Source organism: Betta splendens, chromosome 9 (assembly GCF_900634795.4).
Source record: "Betta splendens chromosome 9, fBetSpl5.4, whole genome shotgun sequence".
Taxonomy (NCBI): Eukaryota; Metazoa; Chordata; class Actinopteri; order Anabantiformes; family Osphronemidae; genus Betta; species Betta splendens.
This window is the reverse complement of record NC_040889.2, coordinates 5,858,136-5,882,276: the sequence shown is the minus strand read 5'-3', so window position 1 is coordinate 5,882,276 and position 24,141 is coordinate 5,858,136. Positions and strand designations below refer to the sequence as shown.

Here is a 24,141-nt window from a genome sequence, read left to right as displayed (position 1 = left end):
TAGTTATAGGTGCTCCTTTTACATTTGGCACCACATAGTCGGACAGGCAGAGGTCGGTACACGGGTAGGTCAAAGGCAGCAGTACAGACAAGGACAAGGCAGGCGGATGTCAGAGACAGGCAAGGGTCAGAACTCACACAGGCAGACAGGATAATCACAGGCTGGGCTGGAGACGTGGTCAGGTACAAAACAGGATCAAAAGCACGGCAAGGTAACGGTTACCCCGCTGAATGGGTGAGTGAGCCAACGATCTGGCAACTGGAGATTGCGTGAGGTGGAGACTATATACTGCTACTGATTATTGACAGGTGTGTGCAATGAGGACCGGTGGTGACAGGGAAAACACAGCTGTGGTGTGACATGAACAGGAAGTCCTTCAAAGTAAAAGCGGAACTAGAACTGGAACATGACAAGATGGAAAAAAATCAGACCTTTCAAAATAAAACTGGAAACAAAAACCCAGATCGTGACAACACTACTACAATTTAAAAAAGTGAATAAGGATGATCTAGATCAGGGGTCGGCCACTGGTAACACCCACGTTTTCAATGGGGGAAAAAAAAGGGCGGCAATGGAGGGCGGCAATATTATATAATTTGAGAGCATTCAACATTTGTTTTTTAATTCACAGAAGACATAAATGTCAGGGCTCAAAGGTTTAACATTTTATATTTTATTTACAGAAGATCGTAGCAAATAACAGCATACCTATTCAGTCCTTGTTTTCTTTTATATGGAATACGAGCAACGATCAAACTTATGTGTCATATTACGCCTTGTAAAAATATAAAAACTGTTCAGATCGTTTACAGATGATAAAACATTGTCAAGGCATCGACAAGGACAGCTAACTCGCTTTTCCCTGCTTAGACAGCTGCTGTAACTGAGAGCAACCCGTGCGGCATCACCAGTCAATCTGGAAACACATTCATTGGTTAGGACGCTTTAAGGTGTGTGAACTAGGGAGGAGACGGCAGCAGCGACTGAAGAGCGACTGAATAGAGTTGATGTCTTTCCCCGCTGCCAGGCGCATTCATTTGATAATGCACGTAGCTTGGCTGACAGTTCAGTTGAAAAACACACTGAATCTTTATCAAACCGTCCCTGAATAACATCTATGAACTGCAGTTTCTTCCTTGATTATCCATGATTATTATGGAAGATGCGCAAAACATTGCCGGTCCAAATTGTGCAATTAATACTGTGTTTACAATGAAGGTGATAAATAATAATTATAGTATTTTCAATTTAAAATGCACTGCATATTTTAAACAAATGTCGAAGTGCTACAAATAAATTAGACCAGAAAGCTAAGATAAATACATACGTTTACGTTTATGTAGAACAAACTACTTGCTGCAATAATGAGTCTTAGACCTGCAGCTGATCACGCCGCCCAATGCTGCCCAGTCTCCTACGGAGCTTTGTCCTGGAGCTGAAGTATTTCTCACCTGCTGATCGAGTGGCAGCAACACATTTGCATGTCTAGGCGCCTCTACGGAGGAGGGGGAAGGGGTGTGAAGTTTACCTTTGCGACTGTGAGCAAACATGAGACAAACAAAGGCTTGGTCGAACTCAGATCCAAGTCATCTGAGTATGAAACACATCACATATCATTCGATCTCGTGTGTCATTTGAGCGGTAGTCTGGAGCTCTCTGCTAAGACTGCTGCCTCGCGGGGCATCCAGGGATAAGCTTCGATTAAAAGTTAAAAGCAGAGTTTTTTGTTTTTCGTTTTTCTCTAAACGAAAAAACAGTTTTAAATCAAATTCCGTGTGTTTTTGTTAAAAATATTTTTGCTCAGTTTATTGGTTTGTAAGGCGGTGCTTTTATTCAAATCTGTTTGCCGCCCATAGCAAGAGAAAAGAGAAGTCGGTGAAGGCGGATGGATTGCCGCTCATCACAAGAGAAACGAAAACGCCGGAAAAGGGGCTGGATGGACGGATGGGAAATGAAAATGTTCAAACGTGCACGGGCCGATTAAGTAATCTCAAGTAATATCAGGAATAAGTAATCTCAAAAACTCCAGTTCCGTGTCTTTTGGTAAAAAACAAATATTTTTGCCTGGTTTATTGGTTTGTAAAGCGGTGCTTTGAGTAAAATCCGCTCATCGCAATGAAAACTGTTGAAATGTACGCTGATTACGATTGATCTCAGCCACTCAGTTACAATGAAACACGCAGTCAAAACAAGTCAAACTGCAGTTCTGCAGACACAGAGTAAACGGTACGAACAAACATGTTGTAACGCGTCGCTGTAGATCTGCTGATTTCTGGCGTCCTGTCAAAGTTACGATCGACAACTGCTGTAAATCAAATTCCTATGATTATTTACATAAAATCTACGACTATTAGAAAACATTCATTAACAAGTTGTGGAAGTTTAAAACTAAGTAAGTGGCTGTAATCGCAAATGGACTGCGCTCTACGTCTTTACTTGGCCATGCGCATTCAAATTATATAAAATAAACCGCGACCCATAATCATGGAATTATGTGAAGCCAATATGTTTTATCAGATGTTAGAGCGGTAGGTGTGTACATATTCTTAAGAGATGCCTGCTATCTAGCATGCCTGGATTGTTTTACTCCCCTCATGAACCTAAAGGGCAGTCAAAACTCTGCGAAGGTATACCTGACATCCCAACTCAGGTGTGAATTGCTCCCTTTGTTACGTAAAAGGGCCACCACAGGGGGGAGCTGGGAGCTGTGGTGGGGGGAACTGACCGACTTCAACAAAACTTGTGTGAACCTCTGTTTCACTTTGCCATCTCAGAGAGACATCAACACACCCGAGGTGCTTTCTTTTGGGACATTTGTTAATAAAAAAAAACATTTTTACACAAATGCAAATAATAAGAGGCATGTGACCCAACCAAAAACACACACTAAATAAACATGACAACAGAAAACCCTGGAAGCAGCGGATGAATAAGTAAAAATTAATAATACAAAGTGAGTAAATACATTTCAATTACTTACTGCTCTTTTCAGAGCAAAAAAATATAGTTTCATCATTAGAGCCCAGGCCAGGGAACAAACCATCAACCTTTCAATCTCAAGACAAGCGCTCTACCAAGTGAGCTATGAAGCTAGCTGTTGTGGTTAAATTCATCTACATGCATTGAATACAAGTGGGCGCGCGCTCCTTTCTGTAACAGAAAAACACAGGAGCAGACCTGCAACTTTTTTCCTTTTATGTCTTTTTTTTCACAGTGAAACATACAATAATTTTTACTGACAGAGTCTGAACTCCAATGTGGCCCATTCCAGTACTTGAGAGAAGCAGCTTCACTCGCTCTGTGGGTGAGCAGACTCATTTACATGCATTGAATACAAGTGGGCGCGCTCTCCTTTCTGTAACAGAAACACACAGGAACACACAAGATTTTGTGCTTCCTTCTGACAGACCTCAGACCTATTGGGCCTTATTTGGGCCTATTGGGCCCCAAAGTACCAGTGTTTTTGCTGTGTGTTTCCATGTCTTCATGAGAGGACCACAGCACAGCCTGTGACAGGGCTGGTGAACACAGGCTCACACAAAATTCTGTGCTTCCTTCTGACAGAACTCAGACCTATTGGGCCTTATTTGGGCCTATTGGGCCCCACAGTACCAGTGTTGGTTCTGTGTGTTTTCATGTCTTCATGAAAGGACCACAGCACAGCCTGTGGCAGGGCTGATGAACACAGGCTCACACACAAGATTCCGTGCTTCCTTTTGACAGACCTCAGACCTATTGGGCCTTATTTGGGCCCCACAGTACCAGTGTTGGTTCTGTGTGTTTTCATGTCTCCATGAGAGGACCACAGCCTCTGTCAGGCCTGTGTCAGGACTGAGAAACACAGACTCACACAGGTTTTGTTGAAGTGGCTTAGCGTGCCTCCCCCCTGTGGTGCGCAGGTAACGGGCCGTTAGTAGAACAATGGCCGCCGATCAGGTAAGGCAGCGTACGAATTGACTGCCTCGTAGGTAGTCCTCCCAAAGTGAGAGTTGGCTGCTCCGTAGGCAGTCTAGTGTTAAAGACACGAAAAAGCTGAGGAGAATGAAAACAAGAACGTTCTGCTGCTGTGGCGCAGGTCTGTTCTAAACCACACAGAACAAATATAACTTTGCAGTGAACAGAAAATAACTAAGCCATCAACGGGCAAAGTTGTTGCCCTTCATACTCCCCACATTTGAGCACACAACAGATACTTAATAGTAAAAACTTAATAGTAAAATAGAACTGGTGTAATATATGTGTTACAGGTAGAAATGAACAGTCCGACCTGAGTTAAGCTGTAGTGCTTTGTAGGGTTCTAATCAACGCTGCGCCACCTGGTGGTTGAAACGAGACTAACGTCCTGATTTTTTTCAGCCGACTGTAGGATTAAAAATCTTTAGTCAGCGACGCACTCGCTGCACCGTGGCAACGCGACGGTACTGCAGTAAAAACGCTAGTCACTTTGAACCTCTACCACTATATGTACCCGGGTGTTTACCTAAACTACAAGCTTAACTGGACTACCAACACAGACTACTTGCCCTTCCTGTACAGTACAGGAAGGGCAAGTCTCCCAAGGAGACTGAGGTCATTTGAATAAAGGGAATACTCCTTAGGACCTTTTATGATTTTGTGGCTTCATCGGCCATCCTGTACGGTGTGGTCTGCTGGAACAGCAACATCACAGAGAGGGAGAGGAAGAAGCTGGACAAGGTCATTAAGAAGTCAAGCTCTATCCTGGGCTGCACTCTGGAGTCGGTGAGAGAGGTGGAAGCCAGAAGGGTTCTGGCAAAACTTAAATCTATGCTGGACCACAGGTCTTACCCACTGCAAGACACATTGTCTGTCCTGGAGAGCAGATGCAGAGACAGACTGATCCACCCTTGCTGTGGGAAGGAGAGATTCCACGTCTTCCAGGTCTTTCCCTTGCTTCTGTCAGACTTTATAATAAACAATAATAATATAGTGCACATTTCCACCACACTGCCACATGCACACTACATTACCAGGGCAATTACAACAGTCACTTTAATACCTCAGTCACTTTATTTCATTGTCACGTACTGTATACATAATGTTGACAACCTGTGGAGTTCTCACCCTGTTTTTTGCCTTTACCAATTGTAGCAACTATCTACACCTTACATAGTCGCTGCTGATGACAGCGGGTCCTGGCAATAAATGATGTCATAGACATAATGCGTTGCAGCAGGTTTAAGTTTATTGTCCATACACAATTAACTTCTTGACTTCTTACAGTAGCTTTAGAGTGGCATAGCGGTAAAACATACCATTGTCATACACCTGGGCACGTTACTTTAGTAGCGTTCCAAGTCACCTACCATTGACTTCGCCCCCACATCACCCTGCACTGCCAAATAAGAAGCAACAACATTAATAAAACAGTATGGTAAAGATAATATTGGCTCCTACAACAATTGTGTTTCTACAGTAATGTTTTCTGTATTATTTGTCATGGCAATTTCCCCATCATCCGGCAATAAAGCTTTTTTAAACGTAGTTGTTTGTTTTGCACAGTCTGAAATCAGTTTTGTCACTACAAACGAACTACAAACTAAAATACTTATTGAAAACGTTTTTATGTGAAAGCTTGAACCAACCTACTTTACATTTAGTTTATTTCACTCCAGGTTTGACTCTGTTGTGGAAAAAAAATACCACGAAAGCTCCTGACGACTCAATGAAAAGAAGAATTCAAAAAGTTGTCTTTGTGAATTTACTTCTGCATATGCATGTAGAAAAATAAAAAAAAGGAAAAGAATAGGTAAAAGAAAAGAAAGGCACCCGGGTGGAGAAAACAAGTTGATGCTCACACAAAGTGCACACCAAGGTTCTTTGAAAACTTCTTCCTCCTGTCCCGAGTTTTAAAGCCTACAGATAACACAAAACCTCCACACATGAGCTCAAACCTCAGGACAATTTGCCAAGTCTACATGAGCAAAGGTGACAAAAGAGGAAGGCCTCACTCAAGGAGCATTCTGTTCCTTGTCTAAGTCGAACACTACATCACAGAGTCATGAAGTCAGACAGTCAGACACTGTCTCACAGAGTGATCAAATTAGAACTAGGCCTTCTGCTCAAAAGATAACTGAGGACCCCTCTTGCTCAGAGGCTTGCAGCAATATACTTGAACAATACATAGAATGTTTAAGGATGTATATGATCAACACTTATGAATATGAACATGAATCAAAAACAAACGGATCATTATTAAGGCATTAATAATGAAAATGATCGACATTAAGGGATAAAATAAAATTTCCATCACAACTCTGACTCTGTTAGTGACGTCAGAGGTGGTATGTAATTGTTATTTGTATAAAAAACATCCAGCCTTTTCTGTGTTGTTGTGTTGGCAGGCTGTCAGGTTGTCTGGTCTCAGAGGAAGGTTGTGCATCTCTGGCCTCAGCTCTGAGCTCCAACCCCTCCCATCTGAGAGAGCTGGACCTGAGCTACAATCATCTAGGAGACTCAGGAGTGGAGCTGCTGTCTGCTGGAGTCAAGAATCCACACTGGAGACTGGACACTCTCACGTATGTACACAACTACGCACAGTGTCTGGTGGAGGACCAAGTAGGGATGTGGAGCTTTATGAACTTAGAACCTAACCTTGGACTGTGTGGTAATAAACACATTCAGACTTTGCTTCCTGTGGTGTTACATTACTTTGGTGGTGACAGAGTGAGATTGAAAGCAGATGTCTGACACCAAAAGTGATGAAGTGAAACAGAGGAGTCAAAGCTCCAGGATAAGGATCCAACTCCTTAGTTGTTGCTGAATGTCCATCCCTACATACAAGCCTCCATCTGAACACAATCCTACAACAATATGTGTGTGAGAGCCATGTAATGTCCATGTCTGCATGTCTCTGACCCCCTCCTCCTTTCAGGGTGGAGCCTGGTGGAGTCCGATGGTTGAGACCAGGTCTGAGAAAGTGTAAGTGTGTTTTTACTAAGATCAGCAACATTCAACGATCTTCAAACTGTCATGAGTCATCATCAAAGTGATGATAGATCAAAAACTGCAGCTGGATTGTATCTTGTTCTCTCCATCAGATTTCTGTCAACTCACCATCGACACAAATACATTGAATATGAAGCTACAACTGTCAGAAAACAACAGGAAGGTGTCATATGTGGAGGAGGATGAGTCATATCCTGATCATCTAGACAGATTTAACTACTGGCCTCAGCTGCTGTGTAGTAATGGTCTGACTGGTCGCTTTTACTGGGAGGTTGAATGGGAAGGAAGAGTTCGTATATCAATGAGTTACAGAGGAATTAGAAGGAAAGATGGCAGTAGAGACTGTGTGTTTGGATACAACGATCAGTCCTGGAGTCTGATCTGCTCTAAGGATGTTGGTTACTCTGTCTGTCACAGTAACATAGAAACATTCATCTCCTCCTCTGTGTCTAACAGAGTATCAGTGTATGTGGACTGTCTTGCTGGTTCTCTGTCCTTCTACAAAGTCTCCTCTGACAAACTGATCCACCTTCACACCTTCAACACCACATTCACTGAACCTCTTTATGCTGGATTTTGGTTTGGAGTCTGGTCTCATGGTTCCTCAGTGTCTCTGTGTGATGTGTCGTAATGAGAGTTAGATCTTAGATTGATTAATTAAACCAGTTCCTGATGATTCCTATTAAAAAACCTTAATAGCCCCACAGTGAAAAAGTGGGAAATTACTTCACACAACAGCAAGTACAGATTAGAGAGTATACAGCGACAGAACAGTTTGTGTTGGCACAGGACATCGTAGTACAGTACAGGTAGAGTGAGTATGAGGTCTTTGGAAGGGTTATTGCACAGTAATTAATATAAATGTTGATGAATTGTGAGTTGATTTCTAGTGAATATCAGGATGTGTGCCTGTAATGGGATAATTGGGGTAATGTGTTCTTTTCCCATTCTGTATATTAACCATGTGTGCCGTTGATTAGGCTCAGCACTGAACATTTTTATACAAACAATCTCTCTCCCTCTCAAGGTTCAGTTGCACATCAAGTGCTGACATCTAATGCTCTGTTTAACTGACTGATCCCTCACCAGACCCAAGGCCGTAAACCTAGTGCATCTTGTCTTTAAAGCTCGATGTCCCTTCCTTTTGATAACAAGACACAGAGGATGCAGGAGTGAGAATGCAAACATTTTCACCCACGGTGAGATAAGGAGATGCAAGTGATGTGATTGGTCCAGAGAGAGATTCCCCCGGGCCCTGGGAGAAGGGTTAAAAGGCAGAGACAACCTGAGAACGTAATCTCAGCATTATACCCCTGCGGTGTATGTTCTGATCTTCCAAGCTGGCTTTGATTCCATTTCTTCATTTTTCATTTTCTTTATTATTTCAATAAAACGCACAAAAGGACAACTCTCTCATCTGCCTTTATTCCACAAATTTCCAGCACAGTGCTTTTCGGGGCCACACCATTCAGGACAAAAAACAAAGCAGTACAAAATAAAATATACATATAAAACGATTTAAAAATATTTAAAACCACAAAAGGAAATGCAATAATCTAAAAAAAGCTATCTTTAATAGGTGTGAGGTTAAAGTGGCCTCCATCAGTCCAATCTCACCTGATCTTGGAATATGCAGGGTTGGGCCTGGTTAGTAGTTGGAAGGGAGACCACTTTGGAATCCCAGGTGCTGTAAGTCTTTTTCACTACTCTTTTACCAAGCACTGACTGCTCTTGCTCCTCATTTTTTCCACTGCATATTTGAACAAGTGCAGGGGGAGCAGTTTTAGACCACCGCGACGAGAGCCAGGAACCAGCGGCGTCCTCCTTGGACCACCGCGACGAGAGCCAGGAACCAGCGGCGTCCTCCTTGGACCACCGCGACGAGAGACAGGAACCGAAGCAGATGCGGTCAGCGCCGGACCACCAGGAATCAAAGCAGATGCGGTCGGAGCCGGACCGCCAGGAACCGATGCAGGTGCGGCGGGAGCTGCGACGGGAACGACCTCCTCCTGGGGGTCGACAGGAACTGCGGCGGACGCGACCCCCTCCTGGAGGTCCGCCGGGACTGCGGCGGGCGCGACCCCCTCCTGGAGGTCCGCCGGGACTGCGGCGGGCGCGACCCCCTCCTGGAGGTCCGCCGGGACTGCGGCGGGCGCGACCCCCTCCTGGGAGTCCGCCTGGACTGCGGCTGGCGCGACCCCCTCCTGGAGGTGCGCCGGGACTGCGGCTGGCGCGACCCCCTCCCTGAGGTGGCGCGACCCCCTCCTGGAGGTGCGCAGGAACTGCGGCTGGCGCGACCCCCTCCTGGAGGTGCGCAGGAACTGCGGCTGGCGCGACCCCCTCCTGGAGGTGCGCAGGAACTGCGGCTGGCGCGACCCCCTCCTGGAGGTGCGCAGGAACTGCGGCTGGCGCGACCCCCTCCTGGAGGTGCGCAGGAACTGCGGCTGGCGCGACCCCCTCCTGGAGGTGCGCAGGAACTGCGGCTGGCGCGACCCCCTCCTGGAGGTGCGCAGGAACTGCGGCTGGCGCGACCCCCCCCTGGAGGTGCGCAGGAACTGCGGCTGGCGCGACCTCCTCCTGGAGGTGCGCAGGAACTGCGGCTGGCGCGACCTCCTCCTGGAGGTGCGCAGGAACTGCGGCTGGCGCGACCTCCTCCTGGAGGTGCGCAGGAACTGCGGCTGGCGCGACCCCCTCCTGGAGGTGCGCAGGAGCTGCGGCTGGCGCGACCTCCTCCTGGAGGTGCGCAGGAACTGCGGCTGGCGCGACCTCCTCCTGGAGGTGCGCAGGAACTGCGGCTGGCGCGACCTCCTCCTGGAGGTGCGCAGGAACTGCGGCTGGCGCGACCCCCTCCTGGAGGTGCGCAGGAACTGCGGCTGGCGCGACCCCCTCCTGGGGGTCCGCCGGAACTGCAGCTGGCGCGACCTCCTCCTGGAGGTGCGCAGGAACTGCGGCTGGCGCGACCTCCTCCTGGAGGTGCGCAGGAACTGCGGCTGGCGCGACCTCCTCCTGGAGGTGCGCAGGAACTGCGGCTGGCGCGACCCCCTCCTGGAGGTGCGCAGGAGCTGCGGCTGGCGCGACCTCCTCCTGGAGGTGCGCAGGAACTGCGGCTGGCGCGACCTCCTCCTGGAGGTGCGCAGGAACTGCGGCTGGCGCGACCTCCTCCTGGAGGTGCGCAGGAACTGCGGCTGGCGCGACCCCCTCCTGGAGGTGCGCAGGAACTGCGGCTGGCGCGACCCCCTCCTGGGGGTCCGCCGGAACTGCAGCTGGCGCGACCTCCTCCTGGAGGTGCGCAGGAACTGCAGCTGGCGCGACCTCCTCCTGGAGGTGCGCAGGAACTGCAGCAGGCGCTGCCTCCTCCTGGAGGCCGGCGGGCGTTGCGGCTCCGAGGGTGAGAGGGACTGGAACGACCTCTCTCGGGCCGACAGGAACGGGGACTGGAACGACCGCTACAGGGCCGACAGGAACGGGGACTGTAACGACCGCTACAGGGCCGACAGGAACGAGGCCGACCTCTACTTGGCCTACGGGGGCGACCTCTACTTGGCCTACGGGAACGCCCTCTACTTGGCCTACGGGAACGCCCTCTACTTGGCCTACGGGAACGCCCTCAACTTGGCCTACGGGAACGCCCTCAACTTGGCCTACGGGAACGCCCTCAACTTGGCCGACAGGGGCAGGAACTGGAACGACCTCAACTGGGCCGACAGGGACAGGAACTGGAACGACCTCAACTGGGCCGACAGGGACAGGAACTGGAACGACCTCAACTGGGCCGACAGGGACAGGAACGACCTCAACATGGCCGACAGGAACAGGAACGACCTCAACATGGCCGACAGGGGCAGGAACGACCTCAACATGGCCGACAGGGGCAGGAACGACCTCAACATGGCCGACAGGGGCAGGAACGACCTCAACATGGCCGACAGGGGCAGGAACGGCATCTACTTGGCCGACAGGAACAGGAACGGCATCCACTTGGCCGACAGGAACAGGAACTGGAACGGCATCTACTTGGCCGACAGGAACAGGAACGGCCGCAACATGGCCGACAGGGACTGGAACGGCCGCAACATGGCCGACAGGGACTGGAACGGCCGCAACATGGCCGACAGGGACTGGAACGGCCGCAACATGGCCGACAGGGACTGGAACGGCCGCAACATGGCCGACAGGGACTGGAACGGCCGCAACATGGCCGACAGGGACTGGAACGGCCGCAACATGGCCGACAGGGACTGGAACGGCCGCAACATGGCCGACAGGGACTGGAACGGCCGCAACATGGCCGACAGGGACTGGAACGGCCGCAACATGGCCGACAGGGACTGGAACGGCCGCAACATGGCCGACAGGGACTGGAACGGCCGCAACATGGCCGACAGGGACTGGAACGGCGTCCCCTCCGGAGCTGGCATGACAGCTTACAGCTGCCGAGCTCGACGGGGGAGACGTCGGGCCTGATTGGGTGGAACTAACAGTTGTCAGACGGACGGTGCCCTCTGACTGGGACAAGGACTGAGCGTGACTGGACCGGGCTGGGGTCTGGGCAACACACGGCTGAACTGGGGTCTGGGCAACACACGGCTGAACTGGGGTCTGGGCAACACACGGCTGAACTGGGGTCTGGGCAACACACGGCTGAACTGGGGTCTGGGCAACACACGGCTGAGCTGGGGTCTGGGCAACACACGGCTGAGCTGGGGTCTGGGCAACACACGGCTGAACTGGAGTCTGGGCAACACACGACTGAGCTGGAGACTGAGCAGCGCGCGGCTGAGCTGGAGACTGAGCAGCGCGCGGCTGAACTGGAGACTGAGCAGCGCGCGGCTGAACTGGAGACTGAGCAGCGCGCGGCTGAACTGGAGACTGAGCAGCGCGCGGCTGAACTGGAGACTGAGCAGCGCGCGGCTGAACTGGAGACTGAGCAGCGCGCGGCTGAACTGGAGACTGAGCAGCGCGCGGCTGAACTGGAGGCTGAGCAGCGCGCGGCTGAACTGGAGGCTGAGCAGCGCGCGGCTGAACTGGAGGCTGAGCAGCGCGCGGCTGAACTGGAGGCTGAGCAGCGCGCGGCTGAACTGGAGGCTGAGCAGCGCGCGGCTGAACTGGAGACTGAGCAGCGCGCGGCTGAACTGGAGACTGAGCAGCGCGCGGCTGAACTGGAGACTGAGCAGCGCGCGGCTGAACTGGAGACTGAGCAGCGCGCGGCTGAACTGGAGACTGAGCAGCGCGCGGCTGAACTGGAGACTGAGCAGCGCGCGGCTGAACTGGAGACTGAGCGCCGCGTGGGAGCAGGAAATCCTCCCAGGGAAACAACCAGGGAGCTGGGCAGGTTGGTGCAGGCACGACGATCCGACGGGGCGGGGAGGAGGAAACCGAAACCATCGGCGGTGCGACTGGCGCTGGCGTGGTACAGAGCGCGTCGCTTAACTCGTCAAACTTCGCGCACAGTCGCTCATAGAGGCGATGAACACTGGGGTGATCTAACGCGGTGTCATCGTCCTCCAGCGTCACTATTGCCACCTCCACGGCGCTGCGCTGATCCTCCGGGTTACTAGCCCGTCGGTAATCCTCCGCGAGGATCTTGAAATAATTATGTAGGTCGCTGGGTAGCTCGGCGCAGGTAAATTCCATGCTCCCTCGGGAGATTTAATGTTCGCCGTAAAAAAAAACAAGAGGAAAAAAAAACAGTCACTGACCTGACCGGAGGCTAAGTGCTGGCTGGGTCCAAGTTTGGCCAGATTGTTCTGTCAGGGCAGGCGGCGGACCCACATGCACAGCACGGAGGCAGGATTATGATCAAAAAGAAGTTTATTTTCCAAAACACGGTCAGGCGGTCCAGGTCATACACGGGAGGGTTTAAAGCAGTAACAAGGGGAGCAGGCAATCTCGAGTCCAATGTCCAGGCAGGGTTCGTACACAAAAAGGCTCAGCAAAAGTACAGGCAGGGATGAGACAAAAACTCACGGTCAGATGATAATCCAGGGTCGGGCAGGACACACGGTACAAACAGGAACAAAACACGAGAGACACGAACACTCAGGGAACTCAGGAACCTAGGGACGCTCAACTCAACAATCTGGCAAGTGACTACGGGAACAGGAGGTGACTAAATACACAGGTGAGTAATTAACTGATACAGTGCAGGTGAGGATAACGATCAGGTGGAGCAGGGACAGCTGTGACAAGACAAAAACCGGAAGTAAAGCTAAAGCAGGAACAGAAACCAGGAGACTACCAAAATAAAACAGGAAGTAGTGTTACACAGGACATGGCGTGAAACATGATAAGCAGGACATGGCGTGAAACAGGAAACAACTAGAAACAAAAACACAGATCATGACAAGAAACAAATCATTCATTCAATAACTAATAAGAAAGGCAATATTACTCATGATCCCCATGAAATAAATGATACCTTTAAAAACTTTTACCAAGAGTTATATATGTTTCCAAATAGATCCAGCCACCTCAGCCATAGAGGAGATTCTGAATAAACTAGAACTGCCAAAATTAAAGGAAGAACAAACCACAACTCTAGACTCATTGTTATCTTTGGCAAAACTACATGAAGCTCTGCAGGAGATGCCAAAAAAAAAAGCTCCAGGACCAGATGGATTCCCAACTGAATTTTATAAGGAGTTCGGGTCATGCTGTCACCCAGCTTTTACAAAATGGTAGTTGAAATTAAACAACAGCATTCATTACCCACAAATATGAATTCTGCCGTCATAAGCCTGCTCCAAAAACCAGGAAAAGACCCTACACTCCCATCAAGTTATAGACCAGTTTCACTAATAAATGTAGATCTAAAAATAGTATGTAAAGCACTTGCTAGAAGATTAGAACAAATCACTCCATATATAATTCACTCTGATCAAACAGGCTTCATTAAAGGTAGACAGTCAACAAACAACAGATTCATCAACTTAATTGATTATGTCACCACCCATAAACTAGAGTCAGCTATCTTCTCCTTAGATGCAGAAAAAGCTTTTGATAGAGTAAACTGGAACTTTCTTTTAGCCACTCTTCACAAATTCGGCATTGGGAAATCATTTATAGACTGGATCCAAATATTATACAGCTCAGCAAACACCACAGTCAGAACCAACAACCAGATCTTACCAAGGTTTAATCTGCATAGAGGGACAAGACAGGGCTGCCCACTTTATCCATCACTATTTGCAATATTTATTGAACCTGTAGCCGCAGCAATAAGACAGCATGAAGGAATTACTGGAATATCGACTAAATCAGTAAACCATAAAATAAGTTTATATGCTGACGATGTGTTACTGTTTCTCCTGGAGCCACAGACGTCTCTTCCTACAACTATCAGCCTCATAGATGAATTCTCAGGATTTTCAGAATACTCTATTAACTGGACCAAATCTATAGTACTACCACTTAACCTTAAGGTGACTAACATCTCTTCTACCACACTCCATTCAGGGAACATTAAATACTTGGGCCTTGAATTGTCGTCTAGGCTATCAGAGCTTATTGATGATATTATTGATTGATATTACTGATGAAAATGATGATTCTGCCAAAAATTAATTACATATTCTCAATTATTCCAGCTCAGCCAGCCCAGGTGTGGTTTAAGACATTAGACTCATACTGTCACAGTTTCGGTCTGGTTCCTGTTTTATTTTGAAAGGACTTCCTGCTCTGCTCACATCACATCACAGCCACGCCACTGTCATGTTTTAGTTACAGTTCCTGTCCCAGGCGGAGGTCGTTCCAGCCTCAGCTCCTGTCGGCCTCCAGGCGGAGGTCATTCCAGCCTCAGCTCCTGTCGGCCTCCAGGCGGAGGTCATTCCAGCCTCAGCTCCTGTTGGCCTCCAGGCGGAGGTCGTTCCTGATTTAGCTCCTGTCGGCCTCCAAGGGGGGTTAGTTCAGCCCTCAGACGTTCCTGAAGGGGTCGCCCCCCCATTCCGTCCCAGTGAGTCCGGGTTGGTTCAGGCCGGTCCGGAGCCTGGGGTTACAGTTCCTGTTTTACTTTGAAGGACTTCCTGTCTCATTCATGTCACACCTGTTTCCCATGCAATCCCCCGTTCCTCACGCACACCTGTCAGCAATCATTTAATCACCACCAGTATTTAGAGACCACCACACACACCAGTCAGATGCCAGATTGTTACGCGTGTACACACCACCTGCCAGCATTCCTGTATAGCTTACCTTGTTTTTTGATCCTGCCTGAACCTGACTTCTGATTCCTGCCTGCTCCTTGTCTGCACCTACATTCTGGAAAAGACTGGTAAAGTACCTGACTGCCTGACCACGAGATAGCCTGCTCCTTACCTGTACCTCTGCCGTGCTCATTTGTTATTGAAACCTTGCCTGTCCCCTGAACTGAGTTTGCCTGCTCCCTTTGTGACTTTACCTGAGACCAACTGTGTTTGCTCTAACCTGAACTTTACTCAGCCTGTGCATAATAAATCCCTTTACTCTTATCTGCAACTGTCTGAGCTGTGCATGTGGGTCTGTCATATCAGAATCCCCTGACACATACATCTCACAGTTTTTGTGGAAAACCAAGCCACCACAAATTAGTTTAAAAACTCTTAAAAAAACAGACGCTGCGGCGGCCTAGAACTACCTAACTTCCACCACTATTTTCTTGCCAACAGACAGAACCATGTCCACAAATGGATAAAACCCATGCCAGCAGACTCCTGGATAGACATTGAACAAACATTTTGTGGAAATATTAAAGTTGCAGATCTACCATTTATCAGCACCAAAAACAAACACCATAGTTGTTACCAGAGCATTAGCATAAAAGCATCTCTGACAACCTGGTTGGATTTTCTTTAAATTAATGGGTCTTTGCTTACTCTTTGCCAAAACACACCTCTCTGGAACAATCCAGACATCATACAAAACAAAAAGGCAATACACTTTCCAACTTGGCATATCAAAGGGATAACACATCTGAAACATGTTTTCACAAGAGGCAAGTTTACCTCTTTCAAAGAATTAGTGTCCCACTATGAAATCACTAGTGCCAATTGGAGTGGAGGCGGGCCTCCCTGCCAGTGTGCGGGGGCGAACCTGGGGGTGGAGACCTGGGTGACCTGTGTCGGGGGGGGCCCCTCTGGGGGTGTCTGCCTGTGCCTGGACTGCTGCCCCTGCTCGAGTGAGGCGCTGCCTGCCCTAGCGTAGCCCTCTGGTAACTGCTCGGGCCTGTTGCGGAGGGGTTGGCAGACTACTCGGGCTGCGGCCTTCATTGGGCCCTGGGCGGAGGTTGGCCCTCATTGCACAACCGCAGAGTATGTGTGTAGGTTTAAGTGTAGCACTACACGGGGCGAGCATGGGCATACTTGAGCGAGAGAATGGGTAAGTGTGAAAGAAGGGTGAGGATGGCTCTGGCTGTGCTGCGTGTGGCGCCTGGGCAGTAGTACTGCGGTCCCTGGGTCTCGGCTGTCTCTTCCTGGCTGGGGGTTGTGGGGGGTGGTGGGATGGGTAGCAGAGCCAGTCGGGAACCTGGCTCTGCGGACCCTGGTGCTCTGCTTCCCAACTACCATTCTCCACATTCATCCACTTAGGTCTGCAAGGGGCGTCCTGCTGATGGAGGGACCAGGGCTACCGGAAAGTGGTTCCATCCCTCCCAAGTGGGATGCTCTGCAGTTTTATTTGCATTAGTCATACACCCTCCGGGGGGGCAGTGGATGGAGCCTTCACATTGATGGCTCTGTCTGCTGGACCCCTCGGAGAATTGGCAATTTCCCAAAGTTCTTTATACTTAGCCACATACACATACGTTTAGGGCCGGGGGTGGGCTCTTTCTCTGTGGCCTGGGGCTGAGGCCAGTTGTGGCCTCGCCCACTCGTCCAAGCTGGGTTGCAGGATTCTGGGTTGCCTTTTCTACTGTCCTCTGCCTCTCCCGGGTTAGGGGGGTTGGGTGGGGCTCGGGAGGACCTGCTTTGGGCCACACGGGCAGCAGGCCTGAGACCTACCCTCCCCACAAATGAGATCAAGCAAATGGTGTGGATGCGAGAATGTATCGGAGAGTGCATGGGTTCACGTATGATTGATTAGTTTGTTGTGAGAGTGTGTGTGTGTGTGTGTGTGTGTGTGTGTGTGTGTGTGTGTGTGTGTGTGTGTGTGTGTGTGTGTGTGTGTGTGTGTGTGTGTGTGCTTCTGTGTTTGTGCGAGTATGTATGCGTGTGGTGCGGTTGGAGTGTGGGGGGTTCGATTTTCCACCCGGGGTACGTGGATCGTCTGCCTGGGTGGTCTCTTTTCTGCTGAGCCCCACCGATTGCTGGCCTTGTGCTGCAGGCCCGGTGTGGTGCCAGGGGATGTGGATGTGCAGCCGATGGGGTAGGCCCCGCTCCACTCGTGTAGGGGTGGTGGACTGTGGGTGGGCCCCACTCTGGGCGCAGGGGCATCTCCTAGCGGGCTCCCTTTAGACCGTGGGTCCTTTGGGCTCCACTCTTTCAGGCCAACCCTCCAACCGGGGGGAGTGTTTGCCCCTGGTTCTCATGGGGTGGACAGCATTGACCCACGGTGACCCACTCTGACCTCGGGTGCTGTCTTTGTGGCTGCTGCAGCTCTGCCGAGGGTCTCTGTGTGGGCGGCTTGGGTTACAGCACCTGCCCTCCTGGAACTGAAGGTGTGTGGGCTCCCTGGCTGCTAGGATTCTCTCCTCTGCTCATTGGATGGGTGTAGTGGCCAAGCTCCTCACATTACCCTGGCTTCCACAAGTGGTATTGTTCATGCACCAACGTCTGTTGTTAAGCTATAGCTTTACTAACCTTTTGGAGGGACATTCAACACCTGAGCTGATAAAAAGGCTTTCCAAACCCAACTGTAAGCATTACTGATACTTTATCTCTACCAATGTCAATAATGTGTGAATATGGAAATTGTGACGTTATATGTCATGACTATTTAAGTAGTATGGGATATGTATAACAATGCATATGTGTATGTATATGATATGTATATGTTTGTATGGGTATGTGCACATACCTTAACACTATTATTGGTGTTAGTAATAGTCTCCAAGGTAAACCACAGTACAACAGTTGTTTAGTTATGAATGTGTTATAAGGTACATCCCTGCCTGTTTATTTTGCACCGATTGTTTACCTAACAGATTTGCTTGGTTTGAGCAGCTGGGCTGGAGCCTGCATGTGACAAGACTGGACTAGAACCTGAGCGAGACTTGACTTGACTGGAACCTGAGCACGACATGACTGGACTGGAACCTGAGCGCGACAAGGCTGGACTGGAACCTGAACGCGACAAGGCTGGACTGGAACCTGAGCGTGACATGGCTGATCTGAAACCTGAGCGTGACATGGCTGATCTGAAACCTGAGCGTGACATGACTGATCTAAAACCTGAGCATGACATGGCTGATCTGGAACCTGAGCGTGACATGAGTGACCTGACAGAGGCGCAGGAACTGATGTGGCTGCTGGCTGGGCCTCACACAGGGCAGGTTTGAACAGTATTTCCTTTGTGCCCTGGTCAGCTGTTTTAGGACACGCAGCCGAACAGACGGGGGAGGGACAAAAAAAGGGAAAAAAAAACAGTCACTGACCTGGACGGAGACTGGGCACTGGCTGGGTCCAAGTCTGGCCAGATTGTTCTGTCAGGCTACGGCAGGTGAAGGACCCACATGCAGAGTGCAACCGAGGTGAACAGTTAACAAACAGTCTTTATTTTACACGTAGTTAGGGCAATCCAGGTCATACACGATGGTTCTCAGGTAAAGGCACAAAGGGAGCAGGCAAAACTCGGTTCCGGGGACAGGCAAGGTTTCAGCAACTAGTGAGCTCGGCAGAGGTACAGACAGTGAGTAGACAAAATCGTGGTCAGACAGTCAGGAACGTTACCAAGATCTCCAGGCGTAGGTACAGACAGGGTGTAGGCAAGAATCGGCGGTCAGGTACAGACAGGATCATGCAACAAGGTAGCTATACTGGAAACGCTAGAAAGTGGTACGGAAACTCGACAATCTGGCGACTGGCTATGGTAAGTACTGGTGCTTATATACTGAGGGCTGATTGCTAAATTATTTACAGGTGTGCATGGTGAACCCGGAGTGACATAAACAGCTGTGACATGAAAAAGCTGGAAGTCCTTCAACATACATGTAAAACAGGAAATGGAAACTGGAACCAAGACATGACAACATGGATGAAAACTAAGTCCTTTCAAAATAAAACTGAAAACAAAACCAAAACCTGACAGTCAGACATACACGCTTGTTTGACAGTTTCACGGCCTCTGAAGCTTCAGACACAGTCCTTTCATGCTGGTGCAGGACTTGTAGTAGCTGGTGAGTGCAAAGAATTCTTCAATCACCACAAAGAAATCTCTCTCACCGAGCCGAGCCAAGTTAAGATTTGAGTTTGAATTTGAGTTCGTGGATCTTGTCAGAGGCGATCCAGACGGGTGAACAGTCCTCCCAGCTCTGAATGTCTGTAGAGGTTTGGAGGCTGAGCGACCCTAGTCCTCAGGACTATGGTCCCTGGTCCAGACGGCCTGCACTGGATCCTGTTCGTGGACGCCAAAACTGTGGTGGAAATTTCCCATGAAGAGGCAGATGAGAGAGTTGTCTTTTGTGTAATTTATTATAAAATAAAGGAAAATAAAAATAATGAGGAAAGCAAATCAAAAACATAGATGTTGATCGTGCACATCAACAAACCAAAAACCAGCTGGGGAGATCAGTGCACACACTACGAAGGTGTGATGTAAAGAGCCCACGATCCTCAAGTTGCTTCTGCCTTTTAACCCCTTTCTCTGTCCGACTACAGTGGAACGCCCGTGTAGCCCAATCAGACTGCATGTACCATCTCATCACTGTCGCCGTGTGTGTGGAGATGTTTACATTTTCACACCTGCATTACTGGCGTCTGACTATCAGAGATGAAGAAGCGCTAAGTCTCAACAGACAGAGACACAACTCCCCGGCCTTGGGTTTGGGAGCTAGAGTCCAGAGTCTATCAGGTAGAGACAACCATTGAACAATGTAGGTGAAATGTGAAATACATAAGATATTAATTGCAAAAGATAAGTCATAAATCACACAACAACTGCATAGAATAAGGAAGGAACAATTTTTTCAGAGACAGAGACTTAATGATGGCAGATCCTTGAGCTGCTCTGAATGGGTCTATTGTTGGGTGGGTGAAATTGTCCTGATTGCAGGGTTTACTGATGGAGAGAGGGAGTGGGCGTGGTCCAAAGCAGGAACATGGAGGTGAGAGAGAGACTGACAGCCCAGGGGTCATAATATCCTTCACGTCCCCTGAAGGCCCCGTTTGCACTGCCTGTGCCCTGGTTAATGCAGCTCCCACTCAGTCCAGCACCTGATGTCAGACAGAGGACTGGCAGCCGGGGAGCAGCCAGAACCGATCAAGACAAAGACAGAACCTAATGTGTTGTAAACGGCTCTGAGCCTGTGTTTGAAGCTGACTGTTGCATTGTGTCAAACCAAGCCTGGCTAGTTGTAGTTGTCCGTCTTCTGTCTGGTGCTTCTGTTTAACATGTGCATTCATTCTCAGCCCAGGGGAGTCGGACACTGAGGCGCTGTCAAGTCCAGTTCAGGTTTTTTATACATATAAAGTATAAATAAATTATAAAATAAGTTTAGACCATACACAAGTCAAACATTTCACTTCTTGACACTAAAACAGGTCTCAAAATGATGCCATTGAGGGCCACTGCCCTGCTGGTTTTCCATCTCTCCTATTGACCAGGTGTGTTCAGTCAATGACAAGCTGATCAAGGTAATCAGCAGAAAGTTAACCCCTCCACCCCCTGCACCACACTGTAGAGGCTCTGAGCAGCTCCTTCAGCAAGACTGTTACATCCACATCATTGGATGTCATTCCTCCCCACAGCCGTCAGAATGTACAACATATCACTGCAGTGATATACAACATCTAACACATTGTGTAACCACACCTTGTCTCTGTTGTGTTTGTGCAGTGCCTTCACCATTTCATCAGTCATTGTTTTTGATTTTGTGAATTGTGTGAATATTTTCGTTTTTGCCTCACTCTTGCACAGCGTATTATTGTCTAATGTTTAAATATTAATGCATGTATTACTGTTGCCTATGCACATTTAATACTGTTTGTTGTTTGCTTTTCCTTTTTGTCCTGTCAATTGCTGCTGAAAACACAAACATTTTTCCATTGTGGGATGAATAAAGTCATATCTTCCTTCTCTGTTTGGTAATGTTTTTTTACAGTAATAAACTGTGATCTGGATCCAGGTGTAAAGGCTGCTGCAGTGTTTTATGATTGAGGAGGTGTCTGACAACAGACTCAAAGTTGAGACATCACATAATAATAGCAGGAAAGAATGAAAGGCTGCAGCTCTGAGAGTTAATGAATGAAGTGAACCCTGCTGTTGAGTCAAACCAGGAAAGGCCAAGTTACAGCTGATCAGACACAAGCTCATATTTATCTATCGACTCTGATTGTGTGGCAACAGGTGAGAAATGATCTTGAACTTTATTTTGACTGTAACATTCATAATTAAAAATGTTTGACAGCTTATCAAACTCTTAATAGTTTTTGCTGGGCCGGTGGTTGTAATTTTCATTTCAGCTCTTTCAGATGGACACAATGTTCAGATCTCAACCTGCTTCAGTCAACGCAGGAAAACTTCACTGTGCTTTTGTCTTTTTGCTCCTAACACTGACTTAAGCATGTAATGAATCAGTAATGACTCTTTGTCTTCAAACTAGCTAAGATGCTCTTGACTTTTCACATAAAAGTATTATGAACATTACTAGGATAGTTCATGTACTTTTTTCTGCATAATCACTAGTTCGCTCCTGTATATAAAGACAAATGTGTAAATTAGTTAGTTGTTATTTATTGATAGGTGAAGTTTGATTCAATTTAACATCACATTCTGTGTTTTGTCATTTAAGATGATTTCTTCCCTTAAAGTACATTCACCTGCTCCAACCATCATTGTTGTTGTTCTTGTACTTGTGGTTGTTGGATGGAGGTGGAGACACAAGTCCAGTAAGTCACTCACTCGTCATCTGAACCACTTTGAGATAATTGTAGATTGTTTTTATTCTCAATGGATTAAATATTATCTCATGGTGAAACTGATCAGCTGCATTAAAGGTAGAAACAAACAGGTTTTAATAATTTATTGTTAGTTGACATTTTCATTTGGGAAAAAAATGGTTTAGCAGAATTATTTAAAACAAAGATTTTACAAAATGACATTGTTTCTATACACAAACATCCCCATACTGAATTTGTGTTCATGGTTAAATTAAAATTATTTATAACATACAGTAATATATGATTTAGTATAATTAATGCTTTTGCATTCAGGTAAGAAGAAAAAACAATGATGAAGAATCACAAGGAAAAAGAAAAGAAGACAAAATATGTTCTAGTCCAGAAGAAGCAAGTTTATTAGAAAATGAAAAGAAGCAGAAATGAAAATTATACAAATGAAGGTCGACATCCGAACATCATATGATCCCAATGGAGACAAGAGGAATAAATGAAGCTGATGAAAGCGTACAACAAGACAACGTCACATCAGGAGAGAAGACAGTGAAGAGGAGAGAGAGACTTTGTCCTGATACAGAACATGAAGACGAGACGAACACAACGTCTGGTCCAGTAAAGCTTCAGCTGATGAGAACAAATACAGTGTCAACAACAGAGACACACACAGTTCAGGAAGTGGATAACAGAATCTCACTGTGGAAAGAAAGAAGAAACACATGAAGATCATCCAGAGGAGAAAGAAACCAGACATGGAGAGAAGGAAACAGGTCCTATGACTGATGAAACATCAAAACTGAAGGATGAGAACAGACAAAACCTGAAGATTAATGAAGGAGGAAATGGGGGGAAATGATCACAAGGAAAAACAAAAAAACATCTGTAGGTATCAAACCAGCAGCTAAGAATGAAGCTGATGGAAACAAACAATCAACTGAATCAACCAAAAATACTGTTTACCCCAAGAGAACTGCACCATTGACACCAACTACAACCAAAGACACTTCACTATACTGTAACAACAACAGCAACTGAATCAACTTCAACACAGAGAGATGGAGAGAACAACAAAGGGTCAGAAACAGTAGACATGAGAGAGACAAATGATGGGGAGGACACAACATCTGGTTCAGGAGGTGCTGAAACCGGACAGAACCCACGCGAACACTAGGAGAACTCCACATAGAAAAGGCACCCTGTCCGCCTCTGGGAATAGAACCCAGGACCTTAAGGGTTTTATGAATCTTTTTACATTTATCTAAGATTAGCATTAAAACATCTCAAAATCAATAAAATGTTGTAAAATGGCTTGTGTTGCAGCATCATTCTTTGTATTTAGAATTGTCTCATCAACTTTATCCTTTTTTGCTTTATTCTGTAAAACATGACTTGTTCAATAAACCCACTATTCTTTGAGCTTTGTCTTCATGTACTCTGGAATTCACCACGATCACTGATGTTCAGCTCTGCTGATAGACACTGACTCAGTGTTAATAACTTCAACATTTATTCCTTTTTTCTCCACATTAAACCATTTTGACCAGTTGACACAATCTCATTATATCATATCTCAATCATATCTCATACTATTATGTCTTATATTGTGTCTCAAGGTGAGTAAAACAAACCAACAGCTTCTTAGATGGTTAATGGGACGTTTATATGTGTCAGGAATCAGACTCTCAGCCATGTTTGTCACCATTTCTTGTCTTATTTTGCCAACTTCCGTTTTAGTTCCTGTTGGTCTAGTTCTGTGTAGCTTTATGTTTCAGTCATGTGATCTCTCAGCTATTTCCCACCATCTCTACCATAGGCCATTGCCAGATTGTTTGTCCATCTACCCCTGTTAACTCTCCAGCGGCATGATCTAGTAAGCCTGTGTTCTAGTTCTTGTTTTTGACCCTGCCTTGCCTGCTCCCTCGAGTCTGGTCGTGGACACTTTTTTGAAGCCCTAAAGCTTGTGTCGAAAAAGGGTTCATTACTCGAAACTTTTCATTGCAGTGACATCATCATTTAGTGACATCTGGTGGCCAAAAACATATATTGAAGCTTGAAGTTAATGCAATGAACCCGCTCCATTATGGTTTCAAACTCAAGTTGAAGGCTTCTTATTAATACCATTTGACATTTACATTTGATAGCATTGTGACGCTTT

General features: G+C 47.6%; 1 protein-coding gene and 1 long non-coding RNA gene across 8 annotated transcripts in view; both read left to right on the top strand.

Moving 5' to 3' along the window:
• LOC114863091 (NLR family CARD domain-containing protein 3-like) overlaps positions 1-7,984 on the top strand; it is a 49,282-nt gene extending 41,298 nt beyond the window's left edge. For 5 of the 7 annotated variants that reach the window (XM_055511819.1, XM_055511818.1, XM_055511817.1 and 2 more), the window contains one exon: positions 6,363-6,897. In XM_055511819.1, coding sequence (XP_055367794.1) covers positions 6,363-6,708 — 346 coding nt within the window. In that variant the 3' untranslated portion in view covers positions 6,709-6,897. Of the gene's footprint in view, positions 1-6,362; positions 6,940-7,058 lie in introns of those variants that run through there. The other 2 variants (XM_055511822.1, XM_055511816.1) reach the window with 2 other exon arrangements.
• Positions 7,985-20,416: 12,432 nt separating this feature from the next.
• LOC121202434 (uncharacterized) lies at positions 20,417-23,205 on the top strand. The gene is made up of 3 exons (XR_005898026.2): positions 20,417-21,438; positions 21,884-21,980; positions 22,305-23,205. It is a non-coding gene; the product is annotated as an uncharacterized LOC121202434 (long non-coding RNA).
• The last annotated feature ends 936 nt before the right edge of the window (positions 23,206-24,141 follow it).